Here is a 26723-nt window from a genome sequence, read left to right as displayed (position 1 = left end):
TATCAGGTTAATCGTAGGATGATGCTGTATTCTTGATATTTTCACACAACACAGTCTAAAAAATGTATAATAAAAATATACAGCAGTATTAAAATAAACAAGAAACAAACTAACAAAAAATTCTTGCTTGAAGGTAGTTTTTTCTAAACATTATATTGGAAGTGTTGTGTGAAACAAGATATAATATTTAAGGCAAGCAGGAGCAGCTGGTAACAAAGATTGCTCATTTTTAAGCAAGGTAAACTATACTGTTGAATTCTCATTGACATTTTGTACTTTGGCTGCAGCGAGTGGCTATAATGAACCTGTGCTGAAGACTGTGTTTTAATGCCTTAATGACATGCTCCGAACCAAGCAAGCCTGCTGATAATCTAAATCAGGCCCATAGGCCAAGGCCCTATCCTCCCTGCTCCCCACAATCGGTCTCCCCCAGAAACAAACTGGAACCATTGGAAGTCACACAAAAAGCCTCATCTGCTGATGAAAATTAATGACACACCTGGGTCTATGTTTTTACAGTGGAGCCAAAGGAATATCTCCATGTCTCCTCAGACCTGAGAGAGTTATGACCAGGTGAGCCACAATATTACTCCCATAATTGAAAGTAAGCATATCTCTCAGTCTGTAAAGTTGTCCTGGTGCTCCAAATTGCACTTTATCTCATCTCTTGTTGATTCTGGTGTAGCTGGAAAATTCATTGATCAAACTACAGCTGAGATGTTGAGTTTCCCTCTTGTTCCCTTAACATGCTCACTGCACTAGATGGCTCACTGCTTTTTTTGCACAGCCAAATGCTCTCAATCATGATATCCAAATTCTAGCCAATAATTTATATAAAAAGTGTGAATTTCATGAAAGATCTGTTAAGTTCCTAGGCTACTTAATAAATGAATGAGGAGTATAGATAGATGAGAACAAGGTAAAGACAGTCAGGTAAAGTCAGTGATGTGATGTCTACTTATTTTGTCCATCTGTATTTTTTTTATTAAAAAATATAGTTTTTAAAAGTATATATATAGTACATCTCAAAAATATGGAACAACTTTTAACGTTTTAGCTGTTTGGTTTTAGGCAATTTCTTTACAAGTAACAATATGTGTGCCTGTCCACCCATAACTTCTCCTTTGAAAATGTAATTTAAATTATTTAAAATTTATTTTTTTTAACTTAAAAGTTATCGTTTGGCATAATTTCATGGCTGTTCTGTATTGCTGAACAAAATTCCAGTTCATCTCCATTATTAATTCTGTCTTAATACATGGATGAATATCATCTGCAGATAATTGTTTTATGAAAAATAATTTGGTGTAATTGGAAAGAAAAGGCCATTTAAAGGCTTTTATTTTGAAAAAGTTTTAAAAGTTTTCAAGACCAGATGTTGCATCATACAGCAGCTTGTGAAGAACATCTGAAGGTACATAACGGGTCAGTACCACTGCTGTTGTGTTGTTTTCAAAACTGACCATCATGTGCTATGACATCAAAAAGCCCCTGAACACTGTGTTTTATTAAAAGCTGTATAATTTGATAATTCCGTTAGGAGGAAACCTATTGTTATTGTAAGTATTCTTTTTCTTCACTTTCTTCTTCTTTTCCTTCTAAGGATTCCTCCATCAGGAGGAAACCTATTGTTATTTTTAGTCTTCTTCTTCTTCTCCTTATTATTATTATTATTATTATTATTATTATTATTATTTTCTTACAGTGCCCAATAACTCAAGATCAGAATAGTAAAAAGTTTTGAAATTTGGCACATTGATACTACAGGCCAGGCGTAACACCACAAATGGCCCACATAAGCACATAGGTGGAGCTACATGATACGCCCAAAGTCTATGTGATTTTCCCTCCGCCCCATAAGTCCAAAATGTCTGAAAATTGGTATACATGCCTTATTTATGATGGGGAACATAAAAGCCATTGGGACCCATGAAGTCCACTATGATAGATTTTCCAGTACATTTGCCCCAAACTACAAAAATCTTCTCCTCATGAACCGTAGGTCCAACTGACTTGAACTGTGGTGCATATGTGTGGGATACAGTTGCAATCAAAATTATTCAACCCCCATTGCAAATCAGGTTTATTGTCAAAATTTGCAGACTTTCAGCTGTTTGCAATGAACAAATAAAACAAAAGCAATTGAAATTCAACATAATGTTGAATTTCAACACATAGTTCAACATACTGACTGCTTCAAGTAGTTTCCCCAAATGCAACTTACAATAACTTCTCCAGTTTAAAAATGATTCAACCCCTTGAATAGCACAACACAACATCACAAATATGCAAAACAGGTGTTGTCTCAAGCACACCTGATGCAACTAATCAAGGGCTTCATTAGTTGCACCAGGTGTGCTTGAACTAGAACACATGAAATACCTGAACTGGCTAGGGGTTTGTTGAGTGTTCACCAGCTGGACAGGGCAGAAAAAGGAAGCTATCAACCTATAAAGGTTGTGAAAAACCCTCGAGTGATTGCAAAAGACTTGGTGGCAATGGGCTCTGAGGTTTCAGTGAGCACGGTATGATGTGTGCTAAATGCAGAAGGTTTCCATGCCAGAACTCCAAGACGTACACCACTACTGACCCAAAAGCACAAGAAAAGTTGGTAAGTCTGTAAATTTTGACAATAAACCTGATTTGCAATGGGGGTTAAATAATTTGACTTGATCTGTGGCACCCACAAAGAGGACACTACAGTATGTTACCATGTGCGATGGCAACCTTATATCTACAAAAACAATGACATTGAAAGGAATAATAATTGATCTTTCATGCTAAAATAATGCTTTACACATCATAAAAGTCATAAAATGGATACTCCAATTCAATCACCAGTTCATATGAAGACGCTTGACAGTGTTGAGTAACAAATCTGAGAAATGAGTGAAAGTAAGATGAAAAATAGATTTATTGTGAATATTTGAAAATACGTATGCTAGGCTAAATGCTATGTAGTCTGCTAGTGGAAACTTTTCTTCTTTCTTGCCCTTTTTGACTATCAACAAAAATTAGAGTGACAGCCTGTGTCAGTGCAATAAAAATTTAAGTGGTACAGTAAAAGCCCATAGAGGCTTGAGAAACTGCATAAATGACAGCATAACACTTTACAAACATTACATATCTCTCTATGTAACTACTGACTGAAGTTTCTATTTGTAATAAACATGTAGGCGAACACAACTGTGGATTTAGTACTTAGCATTCAAAATAGATTAAACCTGGATCATTTCAGGTACATGAACACAGCTTTATCCATATCAAAGTTTCTACTATCACATCTGTTAAAGTAACTGTTTCTGTTAAGATTCTCGGCTCCATTAAGACTCTTAACTTACCTGATGTGGTCTGATCAGTCCTGTAATAGACAAGCATTCCCATTGGCTGCAGCCTGTAGGTAGTATTGCCAATCATGAACGTCAACATTGCATAACCACACGCAGAATATCCCCGCTATGTTTATTACATTTTAGTCTCATTTTTTCATCAACAATATTATATATTGATAAAGTCACAGTTAGCATTTAATGACCTCAGTGTCGGCTCATCATTGTCTCATCTTAGACATGGGGAAAAAAAGGTCATAGACGAACATTTTTCATCATAGTTTTGTTAACGAATTTAACACTGAGTGTCTACATTCATATGAGCCATTAACCACTAATACTACTCATATCTAAACATTGTAATGTTTTATACCATATGGACATGTACACAAAATATACCATAGTTTAAAGCTCAATAGCATTTGAAGAGAATGACTTACAGTCACAAAACCAACTGGAAAGTGTTTCTGTAGGTGTCAGGTATGATGCACACTTTTTTTTAGATTTTTGTGAATATGTCCATACCGTATAAAAACATCACAATGTTTACATATGATTTGACAGTTTATTTAATTATATTTCAAAAATCTGAAAGGTGTGCATTATAGCTGACTCCTAGATGAACACTTTACAGTTGGTTTTATGACGAAGTCATTCCCTTCAAATGCTATTGTAGTTAGAAATATGTATTACTATATGTAACTTTAGAGACGGCCCCTTAATTTGCGCATATCTGCGAATACCGAACGTCCAATGTCAAGCCAACTTTATGCCAGTCCGCTAGGTTCATCTTCTCTTGTTTCTTGTCAGCACAATCCCACCACTCCTCACACGACCACCAGAGTTTGGGGCCGGCCCAGAGTAACATGTTACAATAGTATCGCCAATCCATCGCTCTTCCTGTGAGACCCAGATGTGAAGACTTTAATTTTAAGTCCTGAATTTTTGAAGCCAGTATTTGTGAGGTTGAAAAATAATATGTTGAAATACTACCTGATGAATAATGAAGCTGGTATTTTAACAACTGAATATTTTGGAACCATATTTTAGGAAGGTGAATATGTGTGCATTGAATTTTGAATGCTGGAATTTTGTTTTCAATCAAAATATACAAACCCAATGAATTGCAGAGGAAACTAATTCAAGCATTGATATTGCTGTGGGTTTTTTTTTTTTCTTTCAATTTGTCAAATTGCTGGGCAGAAAAATTCAAGTATTTTTATTGCGATATGTTTTTATTCACTTTATGTAATTCAACATGCCATTTTGCCTTCAGGACATTTGGCACTATTATACTTTCATACAGCTCTAATACTCAGTTAAACACCAAGGAGAAAAAATAAGTTTTAAAACTAGATTTAAAAGCAGAAAGTGTCTCGGCCTGCCTAACATGTAAAGGCAAATTATTCCAAAGTTTTGGGGCTGCAACTGCAAAAGCACGGTCACCCCTACTTTTCAGTCTTGCTCGATGGACGACCAAAAATAACTGCTCAGAGGACCTTAGTGCTCTTGATGGAGCATGTGGTTGTATTAAATCAGACAAATATCTTGGGGCTAGTCCATTTGATGATTTAAATACTAAAACTAAAATCTTAAAATCAATTCTAAAATGAACAGGAAGACAGTGAAGGGAGGCCAGTATTGCTGTAATATGTTCTCGCTTACGGGTTCCTGTTAACAGAATAGCAGCAGCATTCTGTACCATCTGCAAATGTGTTAGTCAGCCTTGGCTAATACCTACATAAAGCCCATTGCAGTTGTCAAGGTGAGTCGAAATAAAAACATGTATAACCCTTTATAATGGGCGGCTGTTTCTCAGGTGGTAGAGCGGGTTGTCCACTAATTGTAGGCTTGGCGGTTCGATTCCCGGCCCACATGACTACACATACCGAAGTACCCTTGGCAAGACGCTGAACCCCAAGTTGCTTCCAATGGCAAGCTAGCGCCTTGCATGGCTGTTCTGCTACCATTGGAGTGTGGATGTGTGTGTTAATGGGTGAATGAGACTATATAAAAGCGCTATGTACAGTGCATCCGGAAAGTATTCACAGCGCTTCACTTTTTCCACATTTTATGTTACAGCCTTATTCCAAAATGGATTAAATTCATTATTTTCCTCAAAATTCTACAAACAATACCCCATAATGACAACGTGAAAGAAGTTTGTTTGAAATCTTTGCAAATTTATTAAAAATAAAAAAGTACATGTACATAAGTATTCACAGCCTTTGCTCAATACTTTGTTGAAGCACCTTTGGCACCAATTATAGCCTCAAGACTTTTTGAGTATGATGCTACAAGCATGGCACACCTATTTTTGGCTATTTTTGGGCAGTTTCTCCCATTCTTCTTTGCAGGACCTCTCAAGCTCCATCAGGTTGGATGGGGAGCAACGGTGCACAGCCATTTTCAGATCTCTCCAGACATGTTCAATCGGGTTCAAGTCTGGGCTCTGGCTTTGCCACTCAAGGATATTCACCGAGTTGTCCTGTAGCCACTCCTTTGTTATCTTGGTTGTGTACTTGGGGTCATTGTCCTGTTGGAAGATGAACCTTCGCCCCAGTCTGAGGTCCAGAGCGCTCTGGAGCAGTTTTTCATCAAGGATGTCGCTGTACATTGCTGCATTGATCTTTCCCTTGATCCTGACTAGTCTCCCAGTTCCTGCCGCTGAAAAACATCCCCACAGCATGATGATTCCACCACCATGCTTCACTGTAGGGATGGTATTGGCCAGGTGATGACTGTTGCCTGGTTTCCTCCAGACATGACGCTTGCCATTCAAGCCAAAGAGTTCAATCTTTGTTTCACCAGACCAGAGAATTTTGTTTCTCATGGTCTGAGAGTCCTCCAGGTGGGCTGTCATGTGCCTTTTACTCTACCATACAGGCCTGAATGGTGGAGTGCTGCAGAGATGGTTGTTCTTATGGAAGGTTCTCCTCTCTCCACAGAGACACGCTGGAGCTCTGTCAGAGTGACCATCAGGTTTTTGGTCTGCTCCCTGACTAAGGCCCTTCTCCCCCGATCGTTCAGTTTGGCCGGGCGGCCAGCTCTAGGAAGAGTCCTGCTGGTTCCAAACTTCTTCCATTTACAGATGATGGAGGCCGCTGTGCTCATTGGGACCTTCAATGCTGCAGAAATGTTTCTGTACCCTTCCCCAGATCTGTGCCTCGAGACAATCCTGTCTCGGAGTTCTACAGACAATTCCTTGGACGTAGAAACATCTCAAGGATCAGTGGAAACAGGATGCACCTGAGCTCAATTTTGCGTGTCATGCCAAAGGCTGTGAACACTTATGTACATGTACTCAAAAAGACTTGAGGCTGTAATTGGTGGCAAAGGTGCTTCAGCAAAGTATTGAGCGAAGGCTGTGAATACTTATGCAAATGTGCTTTTTTTGTTTTTTATTTTTAATAAATTTGCAAAGATTTCAAACAAACTTCTTTCACGTTGTCATTATGGGGTATTGTTTGTAGAATTTGAGGAAATAATAAATTTAACCCATTTTGGAATAAGGCTGTAACATAACAAAATGTGGAAAAAGTGAAGTGCTGTGAATACTTTCCGGATGCACTGTAAGTGCACCATTTACCTTTCAAAATCATTAAAAGACAGAAAATACTTGACTTTGGATAATTGCCTTAACTGAAAAAAATAGATTCAATTACTGAATTAATCTGTTTATCCAGTTTAAAGTCACTGTCCGTAACAACACCCAGGTTTTTTATGGTGGGCTTCACATATGGTTTTAAGACACCCAAATCGAGATAAGGGGCCCCACGGACACCCCCTGGTCCAAATACCACGACTTCCCTTCATTAAACTTAAAAAAATTTAAGGCCATCCAGGCTTTAATATCCTCAAGACAGTCTAACAATGGTGCTATGGAGTTAGCATTTCCTTTTAAAAGACAGATAGAGTTGTGTATCATCTGCATAACAATGAAACAAGATGCCATATTTCCTAAAAATGTACCCTAGGAAAAGCATGTATAAGGTGAACAAGATAGGCCCAAGAATGGAGCCCTGAGGGACTCCACACGAGGGAGATGCCGAGGTGGACACAGAATTCCCAAGACAAACAGAAAATCTTATGTCAGACAGATAAGACCTAAACCACTCCAACACAGTACCTTTAATGCCAGCACAATGCTCCAAATGAGAAAGTAAGATGGTATGGTCTACAGTGTCAAATGCAGCTGTAAGATCTTGGAGCATGAGAACAGCATAATCACCTGAGTCAGTGGTTGGTAACAGATCAATAAAAACTTTTAGCAGGGCTGTTTCTGTGCTATGAAGGGATTTAAAACCAGATTTGAATACTTCTTGAAGACCATGTAGATCTAAAAAAGATTGCAATTGTATAGATACAACTTTCTCCAATATCTTAGAGAGGAACAGAAGTTTTGAGATGGCATGAAATGACCAAGGACTGAGGTATCCAAATTTTATTTTTTTTGATCAATGGTTCCACTATTGCATGTTTAAAATTGCGGGGTACAACACCCGAGGTTCGACTACCATTTATAATTATTAGAATTTTGGGACCAATGGTTTCAAAAACATTTTTTTAAATGAGGAAAAAGCTGAGAAAGTAATAAAATATTATTATTAAGACAATTAAAAAAAATTGTTTGTGTGTATATGTATATATATATATATATATATATATATATATATATATATATATATATATATATATATATATATATATATATATATATATATATATATATATATATATATATATATATAGTACTTAGATTTAGTATTTCCTCTTTCCTCACAGCCAGGAAGTAAAACAGATCTGTGGACGTGGAGAAAGTAAAATACTTTGCAGAAGGCTTAATCTCTTCAGAGAGCATCGTGTACTGACAGAATCTGAATGATGGCACAGTGTCGGTTTGATTCATACCACTTATTAATATTTCTCCTAATGGTGTCAACAACAGAATGCGAAAGTGAGTTTGACATTTATCTACAATTGATCACTATTGCTTTGTATTATCATCATATACATGTCTACATATTTAATGAATATCTCTAATCTTCCTGGTTCTGTGGCTGGTTTGAATTCTTATATGATGCATTTTTGCACTTGTTATTCAATTTATCAAAATGGTTATGTGCTTAACATACAGAGTATTACAATTTGTTGGTGCAAAACCAGATTGTATTTATGGAATTAAGATTCACCATATATCAACAAAACGCTGATTACAAGTTGCTTCAGATTCAAGTTAATCAGAATCTTAATGTAATACCTTGTGCTCTTTTAGTTAGAGTCAAGGACATCTCAGTAAGGACTAAAGGCAGTGCATACAGACAGAAATACAGATATGGTTACAGTGGAGAAGTAGTTGCATTGCATATCATACTGTGCATTGGCTTATTTACTCTAAAGCTAGATGTTTTACAATGTATAATACATTTTTTTTCATGCCTAAATGACTATATAAGACACACTTATATAGTGTTACTAACAAACATAGAAACCTCCACCCATAAAGCTACATACTGTTTCTAAAAAAAGTCCCTTAGCACTTCTGTTTTGTGAAATTTTAACTCTGGTATTTGACTTTCTGCTTCTCTTTCTCATATCCTGTTAACTACATCTCGGAGGCCTTTAGAGTAGCACCCAGTTGAGATTTTTGTAGCCAGAAGGAGCAAAACATTTTACAGTGCCTCAGTACAGACCATGAGCCTGCTGCTCCAGAGGAGCCAGACTCCCTGATAGCATGATTTTTGTCAAGCTCTATTGTGATTCTGGGCTCGATATATTTTCAAATGAATTATAATGTAATTCTATATTGTAATTGTATATGGTACCATTTGTGATTCTGCCAATACACTGAAATCAAATCAGTTAGCTAGTGGTTCTGTCAGATACTAATGTGGTTTCATGCATGTTCAAATATTTATAATAATAATAACTATATATATATATATATATATATATATATATATATATATATATATATATATATATATATATATATATATATATATATATATATATATATATATATATATCTCAATCTTTTTTATTTTTTTGAATGTGTTTGCATCAAATTCACCTGCTATTTATATGCACCTGCTGTCTCTGTTTCCTCTTTCTTGTATCCAGATTGTGACATTTTGGACAGCATTGAGACAGTGCTGAATTCAGTAGTTACAGTTACATGCCCTTTAACACCATGGCCTGAAGTCACACAGGTCATCTGGGAAGTTCTTCAAGGTGAAAAAGCAGAAAGAGTTGGTTCTGTAACCAACTGTTCATCTTCCTGCACCACAGAAGCCAATAACAACAGAGCCCAGCGACCTCTATGTAAAGTGAGAGCAGTGCAGGATTTACAAAAAGGAACTGGATCACTGATCATTAGTCCTGTGGAGATCACAGATGCAGTTTGGTATCGATGTACAGTGCAAAACAGAACCAGATCTTACTGTTCTCAAGTAAAGATTGGTGTCAAAGGTTTGTTTCTAAGTAAACTAAAATAATTTTGGTTTTCAAAAATGATGTTTAGTTGTAGGTTGTAATAATAGTAGTCTTAATTATTATTACTACTATTAAGTAGGCTGTAATAATAATAGTCATCATCATAATCATAATCATCATCTGTGTAAATACATGTGTATGTGAGTATAATTTGGTGGTTTCATTTTATGCTGCCCTGTTTCTCATATCTTTTCAGATGAGCCTCAACTTCAGACTCCGATTCAAGGTAAAGCAGGATCAGTGTGGTTTGTGTATTCAAAAACAAATCATAGTTTGGTTAATGATACCTACTTTACTAAATTTTAAAAGTACATCTGTAATCAAACTGGATGAGAGACTTTAATTAGGAAAAAAAAGGTTGACATACAGTCTATCTGGGGAGTATTTAAATTTAAATAGCTTTATTTATTTATTTATTTATTAGATATATAACGATGAAAATTGGTATCGTCCTTTCAGATTATTTAAGTGTTATGTATGTGCTCTTATACTCATACTGCTGGCTTTTCAAAACAAATAAACCATTAATTATTTAGGACAACTAGGCAAGGTTGCAAGTACCATGAAGGTAACTGAACAAACTCAGGGTGACGGTATTAGGTTCGAGTTGAGAAAACAAATCCAATCAGGGGGTATTCCAGGAAGCAGGTTATGCGACTTACCTGGGGAAGTTTACTCAGAGTTAACGGATAACCTCAACTTTCAGTTCCAAAAACGGAGGTAACTTTCAGGGTATGTAAGTTGCTATAGCAATTTAATCACTGAACATAACCTGCAAAATTTGCCAAGATTCTTTGTGGAGGTAGATGGACCCTCCTCTGTACAGGAATTGCCATAATCTTTAAGGGGACAATGACAAAGTTTTTATAATCACATATTTAAAAAAAACAAAAAAGGAATGCATTATATGTTAAACCTCTGTGGGCCTCCCAGCATCTTCATTTTGTAACTCTGTCACAGCATAGGTGGTCTCTTCATCTTCATCCTACAGTGCAAACTACTAATGGTGTTTGGTCTAGCAAACAGAAACAATACCTGAAGACAATAATCACTTTCAAATGTGGCAGGATGTGCTGTTGCAGGAGGGTCCATTAATACAATGTGTCCATCAGCAACTGTAAGAAAATGAAGTTATGTACATACTCAAACAAATACAACCAATATACAAAGACACAAAGAACATCTAGTAGGGGCACTACAATTAAGATTACAGTACACACCATATGCAGTAAAAAAAATACTAAATATGCATAATAGACACGTGAAACATTGCCAATAAAGAGTTATTTTAAAATTCCTTTTTTAGACAGTAACAGTGATTGAACTGATGAACTGCCCTCTTGATTAAGGGACAATGGCAGCTCCTCAGCCAGCGTGAGTGTAGATGCTGGTGGTCCCCCACCCATTTTACGGGCCTCTGCCTTCTTCCTGTGGCTATATAGAACCTAGAGAAAAGTTATTATAGATGGTTGGACCAATTTTGTTAAGTTACAATTTAGGAAGTTTATGAAATACCTTTTTTTGTGTTTCATTTTGACTTGGCTCCAGTTTCTTCTTGGACCAGAAGGATTACACCTGATAAAATATAAAGCCTATTATATTATTAGTACTATGTACAATCTTAAGAAATTGGTGGAGGGCTAAAATTAAAGGCATATCTATTAGATTTTACGGCACGGGTCTAATAGGATCAATGATTATTTAGCATTATAATGAAAAGAAACTTTTCAGATATTTATGAACTTATACATTCATGCTTTTACCTGATCCGTTACTTTTTTCCAAACGAACTCTCTGTTTGAAGCAGCAGTTACTCTTTTTATATTCCTCATAAGCATGCATTAAAACCTCCAACTCTGCTCTGCTGAAGTGTGCAGCTCACTTTTTTTTGCCCTGGAGTTCCATGGTGATTCCTGAATTCGGTGATCCAATGATAATGTCTTTATACACTTGCCGTGCACGTGGAGGTTGACTGAACTAACTCCTAACCGGTGTTCTGGAACCGACATAGTCAGAGTAAGCAAGGTTTCGGTTAATCAACTGAGTGTTCAGGGTTTATGTGATGCTAGGTTAAACCTGCTTTCTGGAAAGACCCCCCTGGTTTTTCGGTCTCAACAAAGTGGCTTGGGGTTCGATACACAGCTAACCTACTCCGAGCAGGTTTTATTTTAGGTAAGAAAATTTAACCCAATTTGGATCAATCAGCTATGAGCAAAGTGATATAAAACGACCAACGCTTACTAGTACCTACTCAGCGTGGCTCAACGTCCCTTTCAAGAACCTTCAAACTAATGGTTCCTCAGTGGTGGAATGAACTTCCAACCTCAATCTGGACCACAGAATCTGTCACCATCTTCAAAAAACAGCTAAAGACTCACCTAAAACCCTTACTCTGGTACTTACACTTCTACTCTGCGCACTTTGCTTCTTCTGGAACTCAATTAATGGATCTTGTATGGTAGCACGACTTGTATTGTTCTCTGCTTGATATCGCTTTGCTTGTATTCTCTCATTTGTAAGTCGCTTTGGATAAAAGTGTCTGCTAAATGAATAAATGTAAATGTAAATCTGATGCATCAAATTGAACCCTTTAGTGGTTGTAGAGGTGGCTTCACCATTTGTGTAGCTTGTATACAAATAATAAAGACACTTCAAAGGGAAATAACTTTTTAGGGACAGACACAATCCCCGGACTTTTCCCGACGACCATCTGTACAACATATATGGATTTTCGGCAGATGGTATAGTTTATATATGCTGGTTTCTTGAGCCGTACATTAGAAATCTGATACGCTGAAGCCGCACTTACTGTACCGCAAAATTTATTTGTTGCTTGTATTGCTTTGCAGTTCTTTGCGAGTGGTATACATTTTCATGTGGTGGAATTATTCCTGTCCTAATATATTGTCACAAATTGACTTATTTATTAATATGTAATTAAAATAATTTATATTAAATGAAATTACATGAAATATGTTGGGGTTATAAATTTCCAATCCGTTTATTCTCATTGTAAGCCTATGAAAGTAAACTTTTACACAATCAGCAACTTTCATGAGCTTTGACAATCGCAACGGTGTGATTTTTGTGGTTAGTGTAGATTTAGATTCCTCATATGTTCTCATTATAATTAGTTGCTCCTCAAATGGAAGTAAGCACACCTGCTTTTTTACATGTTGAATGTTATTGGCTGTTTGCTGCAAACGTCTGACATGCGCACTCTGAGTAAACCTCGATTTATAGTAGTGATGTGTCGTTCATGAAGGATTTGTTCATTTTGAACCAATCTTTAATATGACTTGGGAATAATGAGTTGTCTCAGAGTGATTGACTCATTATTGATAGCATGTGCTGCAACATCTCCATAGGTTCTGTACATGAAACAGCAATGATTAGTTCAGCTCTCGAATCTTCGGGTTTGAGTCGTTCATTCTTCCGGTGACCTCCCCATAGGCAATGCACCATGCAATACCAGAAACAGAAATGATTAGTTCACGTCTTGAGTCTTCGGGTTCAAGTCATTCGTTCTTCTGGTGACTGACCCATAGGCAATACACCATGCAATACCGGAAACAGAAATGATTAGTTCATCTGTCGAATCTTGAGGTTCGAGTCGTTCCTTCATCATGTCACAACCCCAGCCCCATCATTTTACTGGATTGGATCTTTGAATCTCGTTCAGCAAAATGAACAAATGTGTTTTCGAGTCGTTCGTTCATCAAGTCACAGCCCCATAGGCTGAATGCGGCGGGGTTGTGACATGATGAACGAATGACTCAAACTTGAAGACTCAAGAGCTGAACTAATCATTTCTGTTTCCTGTAGAGAGCCTATAGGGATGTTGCAGTGCATGTGTGGTCAACACAAAATGAACGAATCACTCTCTGAGTCAACTCATTATTCCCGAATCATATTAAAGATTCGTTCAAAATGAACAAATCATTCATGAACGACACATCGCTAATTTAGAGTTAAAACCTGGGTTTACTGAGAAAATTGATAACCAGCATCATGAAACCTGTTAACCTTAATTTACCTGGATTGGATTAGTTTAGTTTTGTCAACTCAAAACTTACTCTGTAACCCTATTTTTATTCAACTATCTTCATGATACAGGCCCAGAGGCCTGTTTCATGAAGCGAGTTGAACAAATGGTACAAGGCTTATTGGTACCATGACGCTAGTTATCACCTTTCTCTGTCAACTCAGGCTTTGATTCTTAAGCTATGATTAGTCCACCAGTGCATGCACATAAAAGAATGATTGTGGCACCGAACAGCCAATAGCATTCAACATGGAAAAAACCCCCAGCATATTTCCGGTTGAAGAGCAAGAAAATATTATGCGGAAGTATGAGGAATTTAAACCTACACTAATCATAAAAAGCAACACCGTTGCAGCTGCCAAAGCTTGGGAACATTGCTGATGGGTCATTGATGATTGTGTAAATATATAAGTTTACTTTTATAGGCTCACAATGAGAATAAATGGACTGAAAACTTACAAACCCAACATATTTCATGTAAATTATTTAATATAAATGTCAATTGTTTTAATTAAATATGTAAAAAAAAATAAATAAATATCAATTTGTGAAAATATATTAGGGCAGGAATAATCCCACCGCATGTAAATATGTACCACTTCCAAAGATATGCAAAGCAATACATACAGTCTGTGGTACAGTAAGAGCGTGGCATGTCAGATTTTGAATGTGCGGCTCAAGAAGGCAACAAAGATGCAAGTAAGTACGTCTTTCATGCAAGTAAGTATCATGGAAAGCCAGGCGATTTTGCCTATCTCTAAAAGCTCTTTTTGAAGTGCTCTTACAATTTGTGCTGAGAAGTTAAATTAAATGCATCACTTATATTTCACTTTGCTCACAGCTGATTGGTCCAAGTTGGGTTTCTGTTCTTTTACCCATAACAGAACCTTCCCCAGAGGTTACTATGGTGATGAACATTGGAAAACACTGAACCACATTCATGGTACCTAAAACCCAAGATTGGCACAAATTAAACTGAATCTTTCCTGGCTATCCACCTAAACTGACTTCATGGTACAGGCCCCTGGTCAAAACGGAATAATACAGAACTGAATCTCTCTAATCTAGCTACACGTAAACAGCTCGTAGCGCAGTTACTGCTTCTATCTGACAGCCGATGCTAAAACTAGCTTAAACAAATAATCAAGCAAGCAACACTTACCCGGTACTGTTCGCCCGTGTGACTACTTGCTTTCGCCATTTCTTTGCAGTATCGTTTTGGTTCCCTAATCATTGCCTGATCCAGGCATTATTCACTCCATAATCTCCCATTTTCCTCTCAGAATTTTTGCAATATGTTTTCCAGCAAAAAAAATGGTTCTTTAGAATTCTGCACAATGCTTTTAGCTGGGCTCTTATTATGACATTTGTTTGTTTTTACCACCTAGTTCTGTGTTGTCATGGGTTTCTACCTGTTTCCTGATTAGTTCCATAATTAATTTGTCTATTTAGACCTTTATGATTCTGAGTCTCTCTGTAAAGTTTCGTTCCATGTGTATGTGCGTTATCAAGTTTTATAAGTGTGTTATAAGTGCTTTTCCCTTAATAACCACGATACCATAATCATATCTGACAATACTTTACCAGCTGAATACTAAGTAGTATCACAATACCAAGCAATATTGTGTTAATTCATCATTCAAATTCACAAATTGAAGCAATTACATATACCAATTACATATCTTTATAATGTAATTTTCAGAAATATATATATATATATATATATATATATATATATATATATATATATATATATAGAGAGAGAGAGAGAGAGAGAGAGAGAGAGAGAGAGAGAGAGAGAGAGAGAGAGAGATAAATGAAAACAGATGAACCAAATTTTCCTAGAATACTTTATTAATGGGAATGAATAACTGGTTATGGGAAAAACTCAAGAATAATCATACAATTGGCAAGCAACTGCTGCATGTACCACATATTTAATCTATTGTTACCTTGCGTGATGAAATCATGCAAATGGAAATTGTCCTCAGAGTACTAAGAATGAAAACATCATTAGGAATAAATAACTGAGTTAGGAACAAACTCCAAAAAAAGAAAATTGTGAATTTTAGCTTGCTTACTATCAAATACAGCTAATTTTAGAATTTACACACAGCAGTTAGCATAACATTGGCTCACTTACTAGCAAACAGGAAATCTTTAACGATTATTAAGGTAAGGAATTTAGGTTAAATGAAGTGTCACTAACTTTTGTGTGTTTTACAAAAGCAGTGAAATGTGTCATTTTAGTGAAAATAGTATTAACTGCTGCACTGTAATAAAAAATACAATGGCATCAGCGGTATTTTGAAGCTTTAATATAGTGGTACTACCATAGTACCATAGTGTGCAACCCTACTACAGAGATGGAGTTTGTACTTTATTTACTCTTTGTTTGCCATTGCCAGTGTTTGCAGAGTCTCATTAGTTTTAATTCTGATTATTAGTTTGAAACAAAATCTTGGCAGCTGCAGACTATTTTTAAACTTTCCTCATGCTGAGACGCATACATTTGATTATTGAACTGAACCTCTTCCTTTCTTGTTTTTTTTATTTTTTTTTTTAGAATGCAAAAGCCTTGACCCAGTTGAAGTAGTACAGAACTCAACATTGATGCTTCAGTGCCCTGTGCCCAGATCGCATCTTGGTGCCCAACAGTTAATCTGGGGGACTGTTGAAGTAGATGTGACTGTTCCTATAACTCGCTGCCCTTCACATTGCACCTCCAGTGGACCCCAGAAACCACTGTGTGAGAGAGCAAAAACAATGGAGAATGGGTCACTGACTATTAGTCATGTGGAGTCTACAGATTCTCAGTGGTTCTGGTGTGCACTTGCAGTGAATTCCACATTGTGTTATAAATTTAAGCTTACTGCCAAAGGTTTGTTCAAGCTTCACTTTGGCATAAATATGACATATACATGAGTTGCTTAGGTTTTAGTTATCGTCTTCAGCATGCTCTAAAATATTAGTACCATTATGTTTCACATTAGAGCTATGAGGGTGAGTCAAATGAAAACCTTAATAGTGTTACATACACTCACTGAGCACTTTATTAGGAACACTGTACTAATACTGGGTAGGACTTCACTCAAAACCACCTCAATTCTTTGTGGAATGTATTCCACAAGATGTGCTGGATAATTTGCTTCTCCAACCTACATTGACCCTGCTAGCTCAGAAATTCAAACTAGGAAATCAATTAAGCTATGTGACTCATTCTTTAGAAAAATAAAACCGCCAAACTCATGAAGATTGGATTCATATGAGGAAGTTTTATTTGCAGTCAGCAAGACATCAAATAACCTGAACTGGTACCAGGAATGCACAACACATGGAGATGTAGCTTGCACTGAGGTTCTGTTGGTTAGAAGGTTCTTTATATACATTTCAGACATGGCACCATATCTAACTTTAACCAGTCATACACAGTTCCCCTTTTGGTATATCCAATCACAATCTTCCTCATGTATCTCGGTTGCATAATTTTCCCATTATCTTCAACAGGCCCCAAGTTTTCCCATTTTGTGAGGCCATAAATTTTCCATTATCTTTATCTTGGTTTGCCTTTTTCATGCAAACGTCATTATTTGCGTCATTACACTAAGGAGCGTATATGGTCCCTGCCGTTTGCGTTCTCTTTATTTACCCTTGAGGCCTTGTTCCACCACGGATGAGTGAATTGAATTACCTTTACATTTGTCTACTGTGTGCCTGTACCATGGGTGAGTGAATTTTCCACATTTCCTGTATGGAATATGGGCTCTCATGTTTATTCTATGTGCTTTTTATGCTCAGACTTGCATTCTTAAGTCTTCATGTGTTTTCTGTGATTAGACGTAAAGTCAAACATCATCAACCCTGGTCCTTCCAAGAAGAACTCTGGGCCTTCCATGAAGAAAAAAAGACCTGATGCATCTACTCAAACACGCTTTACAGTGTTTGGGGCAGACAGACTCCCACGTACCCAACTGCATCTAAGTGTACTCAAGCTACCCAGGTTCCCTAGAAGGTTAAAAAAAGACTATGTATCCCTTGAAATATTATGTGAAACTTTTTGTTGTAAAAAAGTAATGCTTCTCTATGCATTCTCCTGCCAATCCATAAATCCTGCTTCAAACCAGTTTCTCTCTCTCTCTGTGTGTGTGTGTGTGTGTGTGTGTGTGTGTGTGTGTGTGTTCTTTTAACTGCTCATACGTGTGTGCCTTGGTATCAGTAGATCTGTCATGAGGCCCCTCTGCTCTCTTTGGCGCACCCACACACATACTGCACAGTTGTACATACATACATCAGTTGTTTTCAAATGTCAGGTGATGCTCCAATTCTTTACATTTTACTACTCTAAATTCCTACGTAATTTCTCTGTTATTACTCTATTATTCCTACATAATTTCCCACATATTTTCCCCCTTTGTGACTTTAAATTCACACTTTTCTCACAAATCTGCTAACACTTGGGTGCCATGCTGAGGAAACATGCATTCTTATTTAACTTTTCTTATAATGGCAAGTAAGTATATTGTTAAGCAAATATATCATTGATAACAGATACCTATGTCCAGAGGTGTGTGATTCTTCGCCAATTGATGAGGAAAAAATTCTCAACTTACCAGCATTTTCTGCTCGACAGTGTATTGTTCACCTGGACTCTACACCTATACTAACATACATTTTACACAATCATAATATTTCAGTCCTTCTCGTGTGAATTTCTTCCTAATCTTGCCTGCTGCTCCCAGGCTTCTGCCTTTTGTGATTCTGCACCACGTAGAAGGGCTCGGCGGGAGTTAGGGGAGAGGTTTCTAGCACATCACCCTGATCCCTTATCTGTTTCCCCTTCTTGTATTCGGCAGAGTGCTTAAGATCTTCTGTGTCTTAGTTGGCACATTAGTCTCTAGTCTTTCTTCTTCTGCCCTATTCGTGATAACCTCTATGATTTTCCACATGGGAGTGTTTGGGGAAAACCACTCTAACTCTCTCACCCGAAGACCATACGATACCTCTTGCATTAGAAGATACCAAGCATGGGTGATCCAAACCTAGATCCGCTCGCAGTTCACAGGTCTATATGTCCATTTGTCCTTTGCAGTTACCCATTTTCGGTCCATGGTGATGTAATATGCACAAAAGGGGATGGGGTGCTTCAAATGAGTTGGTGTCCACTCTCCCAATTCATCAGTCAGGATGTTTATCCTTTCGTATCTAGTGTCCATTCTGCTGCCCTGGACAGTCTTTCTGTCTATTTAGAGTTAGAGACAGAGGCACACAAAGACATACAACCCATAGTACTCATTGCATATGCTTCTATAATATCTTGTTGTTTTTTCTATTTTTGTTACTTATATATATATATATATATATATATATATATATATATATATATATATAATATATATATATATATATATATATATATATATATATATATATATATAGTAACTCAATATTTATCTTCTTCCCTTTTTTTTGTTTTCTTTTTTTTTTTTAGTAGTGTTCTCTCTTTCACTGTTGTTTCCCAAATACTATATACATTTTCTATTTTACACCATATACATTACAGGGACTCCTTTAGTCGGAATGGACCATTTTGGGGGACGACGTATTCTTCTGGACCACATCCTTTCATCTCACTGTACTCTGGTTGATCACTTTCCCTCACTTTCTCTGTATCCCTCATAGCAGTATGGGAAGCGTATGCTAGGTGCTACTTGCACATTATCTGGTGTCTTGGGGACTACTGGTCGCATTAATATATTAGCCACACTTTACAGTGGAGGAAATAAGTATTGAACGCATAAAATTTTTTTTTCAGAAATATATTTCCAATTAGGCTATTCACATGAAATTTTCACCAGACATTGGTATTAACTCAAGAAATCCACACAGATAAAGAAATCCAAACATTAAAGTCCATAAATAAAGTTATGTGTAATAAAGAGGAATGACACAGGAAAAATGTATTGAACATGCTAACTGAAATTTATTTAATAGACTTAGTGGAGAAGCCTTTGTTTGTAATGACAGCTTCAAGATGCTTCCTGTATGAAGAAATTAATCAGCCACAATATTCAGGATTCATTTTGGCCCATTATTCTAAACATATTGTCTTTAACTCTTGTTCAATTGGATTCAAGTCAGGTGATTGACTGAGCCATTCTAAGACCTTGATTTTTTTTCCTCTGAAACCAATTGAGAGTTTCCTTTATTTTATGCTTTGGATCATTGTCATGCTGGAAGGTCCACCCACATCTCATCTTCATCATCCTGGTAGATGGCAGCAGGTTCTTCTCAAGAATCTCTGGGTAAAGGGCTCCATTCATCGTTCCTTCAATTATATGAAGTCTGCCAGTACCATGCGATGAAAAACAGCTCCACACCATGATGCTTCCACCTCCAACTTCACTGTTGGTATAGTGTTTTAAGGGTGATGTGTAGTGCCATTTCTTCTCCAAACATGGTGTGTAGTATGATAGCCAAAAAGGTACATTTTGTTCTCATCTGACCAGACTACACTCTTCCAGTATAACATAGGCTTCTCCAAATGAGTTGTAGCAAACTTTAAATGAGCTTCAACATGCCTTTTCTTTAGTAATGGAGTCTTGCGGTGTGAGCATGAGCATTGGAGGGCATTGCCTATTGTTGTCTCTGTGATGATGGCACCTGCTGCAGCCAACTGTTTCTGGAGCTCTTTCCGAGTGGTCCTTGGCTCTTGAACTACTCTTCTGACTATTCTTCTGACTTCCTGGTCAGAAATCTTACAAGGAGCTTCTGTACATGCCTGGTTGATGACGGAGTAATGTTGCTTCCACTTGTGGATAATGGCCCTACTGCTGCTTATTGGAGCATTCAGAAGTTTTGAAATACGTCTGTATCTGATTCCATCAATATGTTTTGCAACAATAAGGTTGTGAAGGTCTTGGGAGAGCTCTTTGATTTTACCCATCATGAGATGTCTCTTGTGGTTGTACATCTACTAGGCGCAGACGTGAGCGGCAGCCGGTCACAGCAGCTCCTGCAGCTTTTTAACTTTAACTTCTTCACCTCTTTCTGACATTCTATCGTTCTGGTTTTATGCCAGACTTTTATGTCACCTTATTGTCTTTATGTCTGCCCAAATTTGTCATTTTGAACGTGTTTCTTGCTGGATTTTGGACCCACCAAGATTACTCGGACAATGCTTGTTTATTCAAGGGAGCAGCTCCTGATGCATCAGACTAGAGCGGTGACTTTGCAGGCGTACATACCAGCGGTGCTACCGAGGCACAGGCGAGGGACGAGAGCAGGTGCAAAGGTTAGGGAGAAGTGGGGGAGAAAAAGGAGACTCAAACCTTGTCTTCCATCATTTGTTATGGGGAATGTAAGATCGCTGGCCAACAAGTCAGACGAGATTGCAGCACTGACGAGTAGCCAGCATGAGTACAGGGAGGCCAGTTTGTTGTGCTTCATGGACAGATCAGATCAGTCCACAACTTGATCTAACTTGTACCTGAGACAATGAGGAGGTCATGTCAGTCCAAAAGGAGTTAAGGAGGGAGCTGAGGAAAGCAAAAAACAGCTACCAGGAGAGGCTAGAGTGCAAGCTGGAAGTAAAAAGTGCCAAAGAGGTATGGGAGAGCATGAACAGGATTACTAAGGCTGAAAATTTCCTACAGGGGCTAAAAAATTCCAGACCAGCCATGGAGAGCAGCCTGGAACATGCAAATGAGCTAAACCAGTTTTTCAACAGGTATGACTCAGCCCCCACCCCTGAGAGCTCAAATGGACATTCACACACTCCCGATGATGATGACAATACAAGAATCATCACAGACATAGGCACACCAATGACCCCCTACCTCTCCACCAGCCCATTAATAACATCTAGCCAGTTGAGATGGGTGCTATCCAAACTCTGAATCAACAAATCTATGGGCCCAGACATCATCAACACCAGGCTGCTCAAGGCATGTGCCACACAGCTTGCAGGTTTTTCAACACCTCTTCAATCTTTCCCTAATGCTGAAAAAGGTGCCCCAACTATGGAAGATCTCCTGCATTGTTCTGGTGCCCAAGAAAGGTCATCACTACAGACCTGTGGTGCTGACCTCATATGTCATGAAGACCTTTTGAGAGACTGGTCCTGAGGCACCTGAAGCTGATCATAAGTGACTCCATTGATCTGCTGCAGTTTGCATACCAGACCCAAATCAGCATGGATGATGCGATCATCTACCTACTGCATAGGGTTTACTCACACCTGGAGAGGCCAGGAAGCACATTTAGAATCATGTTTTTCGATTTTTCTAGTGCATTTAACACAACAGGAACTTCACTACTGCATCTGCATGCACTGTTGGGTGCACTTCCACCCATCTACTGTATCTGTCCACTTCCACCAAGACATACCTTTTTCTTTTTTTTCCTCTCCACAAAGTCAATTATCAGGTGTCAAAGTTGTCCGTCCGGTTGTGGGATGTGTACTATCAGAGCTGTGAAATTTTTCCTAATGTTGTGTTGTGCACATATTTCTCAACTTGTTAACGTGTGGTCAATCATGGGGCCTAGAAATGGAGTCCACCAGGCTCTTTTGAGTCTTTTTACCACGTCCCAACTTGCGCAATGGTCTGAGCCATGCGTTGTCCTAATCAATGTGGGCAACAAGGACAGGGAAGCTAAAAAATGTCCCCCTGGCCCTCACCAGAATCCGGTTCCACTATTCTTCCTTGCTCCCATTTCTTTCCAGTGTGTGATTTCATGGATTGAGGCTGTATTTTACATTTCCACTAAGGATGCTAAGTTCGTCTCTGGTGGAGGCATGTCTTCTGGAACCAAGACTGGCATAATGTGAGTATGATGTAAAGCTGTCTGTTTGGCAGCTTCATCTGCTGCCGAATTCCCTTTAGTGATAAACATGCCATCTGATCTGTGGACAGCACATTTAACAATAGCCAATTTGAATGTTAAAGTTAAAGCAAGTAACAGCTCAGAAATGGCTTGACCATGAGTCACAGGTGAGCTGTCGTCTGCTCTATGAAAGCCCCGCTGTGCCAAAATTGAACTGTATAAATGACACACTCCATATGCAGATGCTGAATCAGTAAAAATTGTACAAAATTTTCCATTTGCTAGTTTACAGGCCGCTGTTAAGGCCTTAAGTTCTGCCACTTGGGCTGAGCAAGGTTGACTGACAGGTAGGGCTTGGACGATAACAAAAAACAAAATGTCTGGGCAAGGAGCCACAATCGCATTACCTGCTACATTTGTATCTGTCCCACTAAAACACGACCCATCTACAAAAAATGTCAGAGTGGAGTGTGATAGTGGCTGATTCTCGAGATCTTGACGTGCCTTTAAATATTTGTTAGAAGCAACATGACAGTCATGTGGCACACCCTCTAATGGAGTTACCATTCTGTCTGCTCGATTTGCAGTCTGGCACCTTCGGATTGTCAATTCTGGTGCAGAGTGTATTATGTCATATCTTGTCTTCTGTGCATTAGTAATTACAATCGCTGGGCTTGTTAGAAGCACGTGTAGGGCAAGGGTGGTGTATAAGGTAGTAGGGTGACCCATAATAATTGCAGAAGCTTTTTGATAAGTGAAAGCTGCTGCCACTAATCAACTTTAACATGATGGCATACCCTATTCTACATTGTTGAGGGCAGTACTAAAGTTGGCAATGGGCTGTTTACCTGGACCTTGCTGCTGAGTCAACACAACATTGGCAAATCCCTGTTTTTCAGAAACATACAAATGAAAAGGCTTGCTATAATCGGGCCCAGCCAAAGCTGGTGCAGAAAAGAAAGCGCTTTTTAACATTTCAAATGCTGCTAACGCCTCTGGTGTCTAAATAAGGGACCCATGTTCCTTCCTCTAGTCTGCTGCTCATAATAAAACCCATAAACAGGCCGTTTATAGAGTGACATCACAGATCCACTGTCTACTATAGCCTACCATCCCCAAAAAGGAAAGAATTTGTCTTACCGATTGAAGTTTTGGGGCAGTTCTTTTGGCCTCTATATGGGCTGGGGCAGGAGATCTATTCCTTCCATGCAAAATCCTGCCCAAGTATTCCAATTCTTCTTTACAAAACTGCAATTTGTCCCTACTGACTTTATGACCATTTTCTGCAAGCATTGTAACCTTTTAATGAATCCGCTCTACATTGCTCTTTGGTCGGACTACAAATCAACAGATCACCCAAGTACTGAAGCAGTGTACTTGCGATATTGATTGAAGCCAAATCTTCTACTAACACGCGATTTAAAAATAGGCGGAATTTCACAGTACCCTCGAGGGAGGCGCGCATACGTGTATTGTTGTCCCTTGTAAGTAAATGCAAACAAATGCCTCGAATCTGGGTGTAACGGTATACTAAAGAAATTTGAACACAAGTCTATTACTGTGTACCACTTTGTATCCTTGGGGATGTTGAGCACGAGAGTGTGGAGGTCAGGTACTATAGGCATTTCTGCCTGTACAACTCTGTTAACTGCACATAAATCATGTACAAGTCTCCATTTTTCAGAGTTGGGCTTCCTGACAGGAAATATGGGATCAGGAACCCTGCTTCCAGGAGCACCTGAATTGTAGGCCTGATTCCTTCCCTACCCTGTGTAGTCAATGGGTATTGTTTCTGATAGGGTAACCTGACATTAGGTTAACCTCTATTTTCACCTGTCCTGCTGATTTGACTAAACCTACATCTGTCTGATGTTTTGTCCATAATGTGTCACGCACACTTTTCAGTAATGTTTCATTTTCTTCCTTATCCGTTTCTGTTGTGAGTACTGGTGTATGAAGTGACAACGGCATGTGCCTCTCTATCTATGTGTGTGTAGCTATCATGCTACCTACTCCCTTTTGTGAAATTCTTGTGTACTTATTGTCTGGTGAAATGTGTATATATGGATTATTAGTAGGTTTCCACTCTCTGACCCGTGCTGCCTCTCTAACCATATACCCTAAGTCTTTGGACTCAAACCCTCCTGCTACCATGAGAAAGATGTGTGGGGCACGTGGTACCTGTCCTTTAGGTCATCTTTCAAGAGAACCATGGCAGCCACTCCTTGTGGTCCTGTTACAACATCTGTTATCACCTCAAATTGTCTTTGTTCCATTACCTCATTCCACATCTGCCCATACTCTTCATTCTTACTGTCTTGATCAAAGTACATTGTACAGTGCAGGGGGCTTCTTGTTTCTCTGCAGTCTTGTCACATTGCTTGTATCCACATCTTCTATTTTAGATAGTTCTTTTTTAGTTCAGAGGAATCTGGTCCAGTATATTGCAGCCAGTACACTGTATCATGTTTCGTTTGTCTGTTTGCTTCTGTCAGTAGGTGCTGTCCCACTGAGGTTTCATCTGGAATGGTTACCCACAGTCCTTTGTGGCTGCAGTGTATTTTTGCTGCTAGTTTGCATGGAATATCTCTACTGAGTAGGTTCACTGGGGACTTTGGTGAATATAGAAGTGGTGCCACTGTTGTGTTGTCTTCAACTGTTAGTGTTTGGGGCTCTGTGAATCTAAATACTTGTGTTGTTCCTGAGAAGCCAGTGGTTTTTATCGAGTTGCGAGAGAGGGGGTGACTGGAGCCTTCCTGGCCTATACATGAGAATGTGGCACCAGAAACGGGGCTGGTTTCATGCCATTGATCGACATCATGACTATTGGTTCTTGTCTTGGATGCAGTATGATGACATACTGCATGTGTTCCCCGTCTGGCTTATCTGGGCATCCTCAACTCCAGTTGCTTGCGAGTCCCAACCAGGGTTCCGCAGGTTCTTGCCATTGGTTGAGGCGTGGAGGTTCTTCTTGCTGGTCTGTTTATTCTGACTGCCCTGGCTGATTCTCCCATGGGCAAACCTGGCAATTGTGTGTCCTTTCTCTCCAGATCCCCAACATTCCAGTGCCTGTGATCTGGGAGCATTTCCTTCTGTCTGAGGGCCTGCTGCTTTCCTCTGCCCTTGTTGTGGGGCCAGCACTATATCTGACGGCATTGGCTGGCCAGACTTTTTCAACTTGCCCCTGACACACCCTTGTCGAGCCCTAGGGGGTTGACTGCTACTTTCGCCTGGATTTTGATTATGTCTGGACCAGACTAAATGAATGTTTATCTGTTTCACTGTCCCTGCTGGCCTTCAGCGAGCTAATTAATTTTATCTACCATTATAGATACAGTAGCTCCTCTTTTCGACTCCTGAGGTCTACTGTAACTATTGCAGTTACTCCTGAGCAATAGTTGTACTGGCCAGGTTTATCTTGAAATGGATCTACTAATGGTTTGTTGTCTTCGTTATCTGAGTTTTTTTTATAAATTCAAATAAAAGGATAGCAGCCCTTTATTTTGTCCCAAAAATGTGTCGTTACTTCTCTAGTCTCAGCAACTATATCCTGTTGTGCAATTCACACTCATGTGTTTTGTTGTGTTATTAGTTCTCTCACAGCCCGGAAGACACAGAATAGACGACCAACAGAGAGTACAGATCAAGGCCAGAGCATAAATGACCCCCACGGTTTACAGAAATCTTTTTTCTGCCCGTCTCCTGGCTTCAGTCTCTTCCCGTCTCTCTACCATCTGTCTGAAAAGTAAATGACACAGAATCCATTAATTATTACCCTGTCTCATATTAGATAGGAAAATACCCTGATAAGCCATTCTTTGGCGTAACACTGAGAGACTAACAATTTTGAGCCTGAATAGGCTGATCATTTTGGTTCCTATCAGGCATAAAATTGTGCTTATCAATGGTTCCCCAAAGTATCTTGTACACACTATAGTACAATCAACATCTGATGGTATCAAGCTAAATATAATCTGTAATCGCTGTATCCTAGAGTGTATTTTTCTAACCTGACTAAGTCAAAACCCACA

General features: G+C 38.5%; 1 protein-coding gene across 7 annotated transcripts in view; it reads left to right on the top strand.

Annotated features, from left to right (window-relative positions):
• Positions 1 to 1371: 1371 nt before the first annotated feature.
• LOC108256723 (uncharacterized) overlaps positions 1372 to 26723 on the top strand; it is a 46325-nt gene continuing 20973 nt past the window's right edge. For 3 of the 7 annotated variants that reach the window (XR_008393313.1, XR_008393314.1, XM_017453884.3), the window contains exons 1-5: positions 1400 to 1559; positions 8115 to 8286; positions 9453 to 9800; positions 10021 to 10050; positions 16436 to 16750. Coding sequence is in view for 4 of the 7 variants with exons in the window: in XM_017453884.3 (XP_017309373.1) it covers positions 8211 to 8286; positions 9453 to 9800; positions 10021 to 10050; positions 16436 to 16750 (769 nt within the window). In the remaining 3 variants the exon portion in view is untranslated. Of the gene's footprint in view, positions 1560 to 2109; positions 2612 to 8114; positions 8287 to 9452; positions 9801 to 10020; positions 10051 to 16435; positions 17882 to 26723 lie in introns of those variants that run through there. The other 4 variants (XM_053674934.1, XR_008393315.1, XM_053674933.1 and 1 more) reach the window with 4 other exon arrangements.

The sequence above is a fragment of the Ictalurus punctatus genome, chromosome 23 (assembly GCF_001660625.3).
Source record: "Ictalurus punctatus breed USDA103 chromosome 23, Coco_2.0, whole genome shotgun sequence".
NCBI classification, from domain to species: domain Eukaryota; kingdom Metazoa; phylum Chordata; class Actinopteri; order Siluriformes; family Ictaluridae; genus Ictalurus; species Ictalurus punctatus.
Note: the sequence above shows the minus strand (reverse complement) of the source record. Positions and strands in the feature narration are given on the sequence as shown.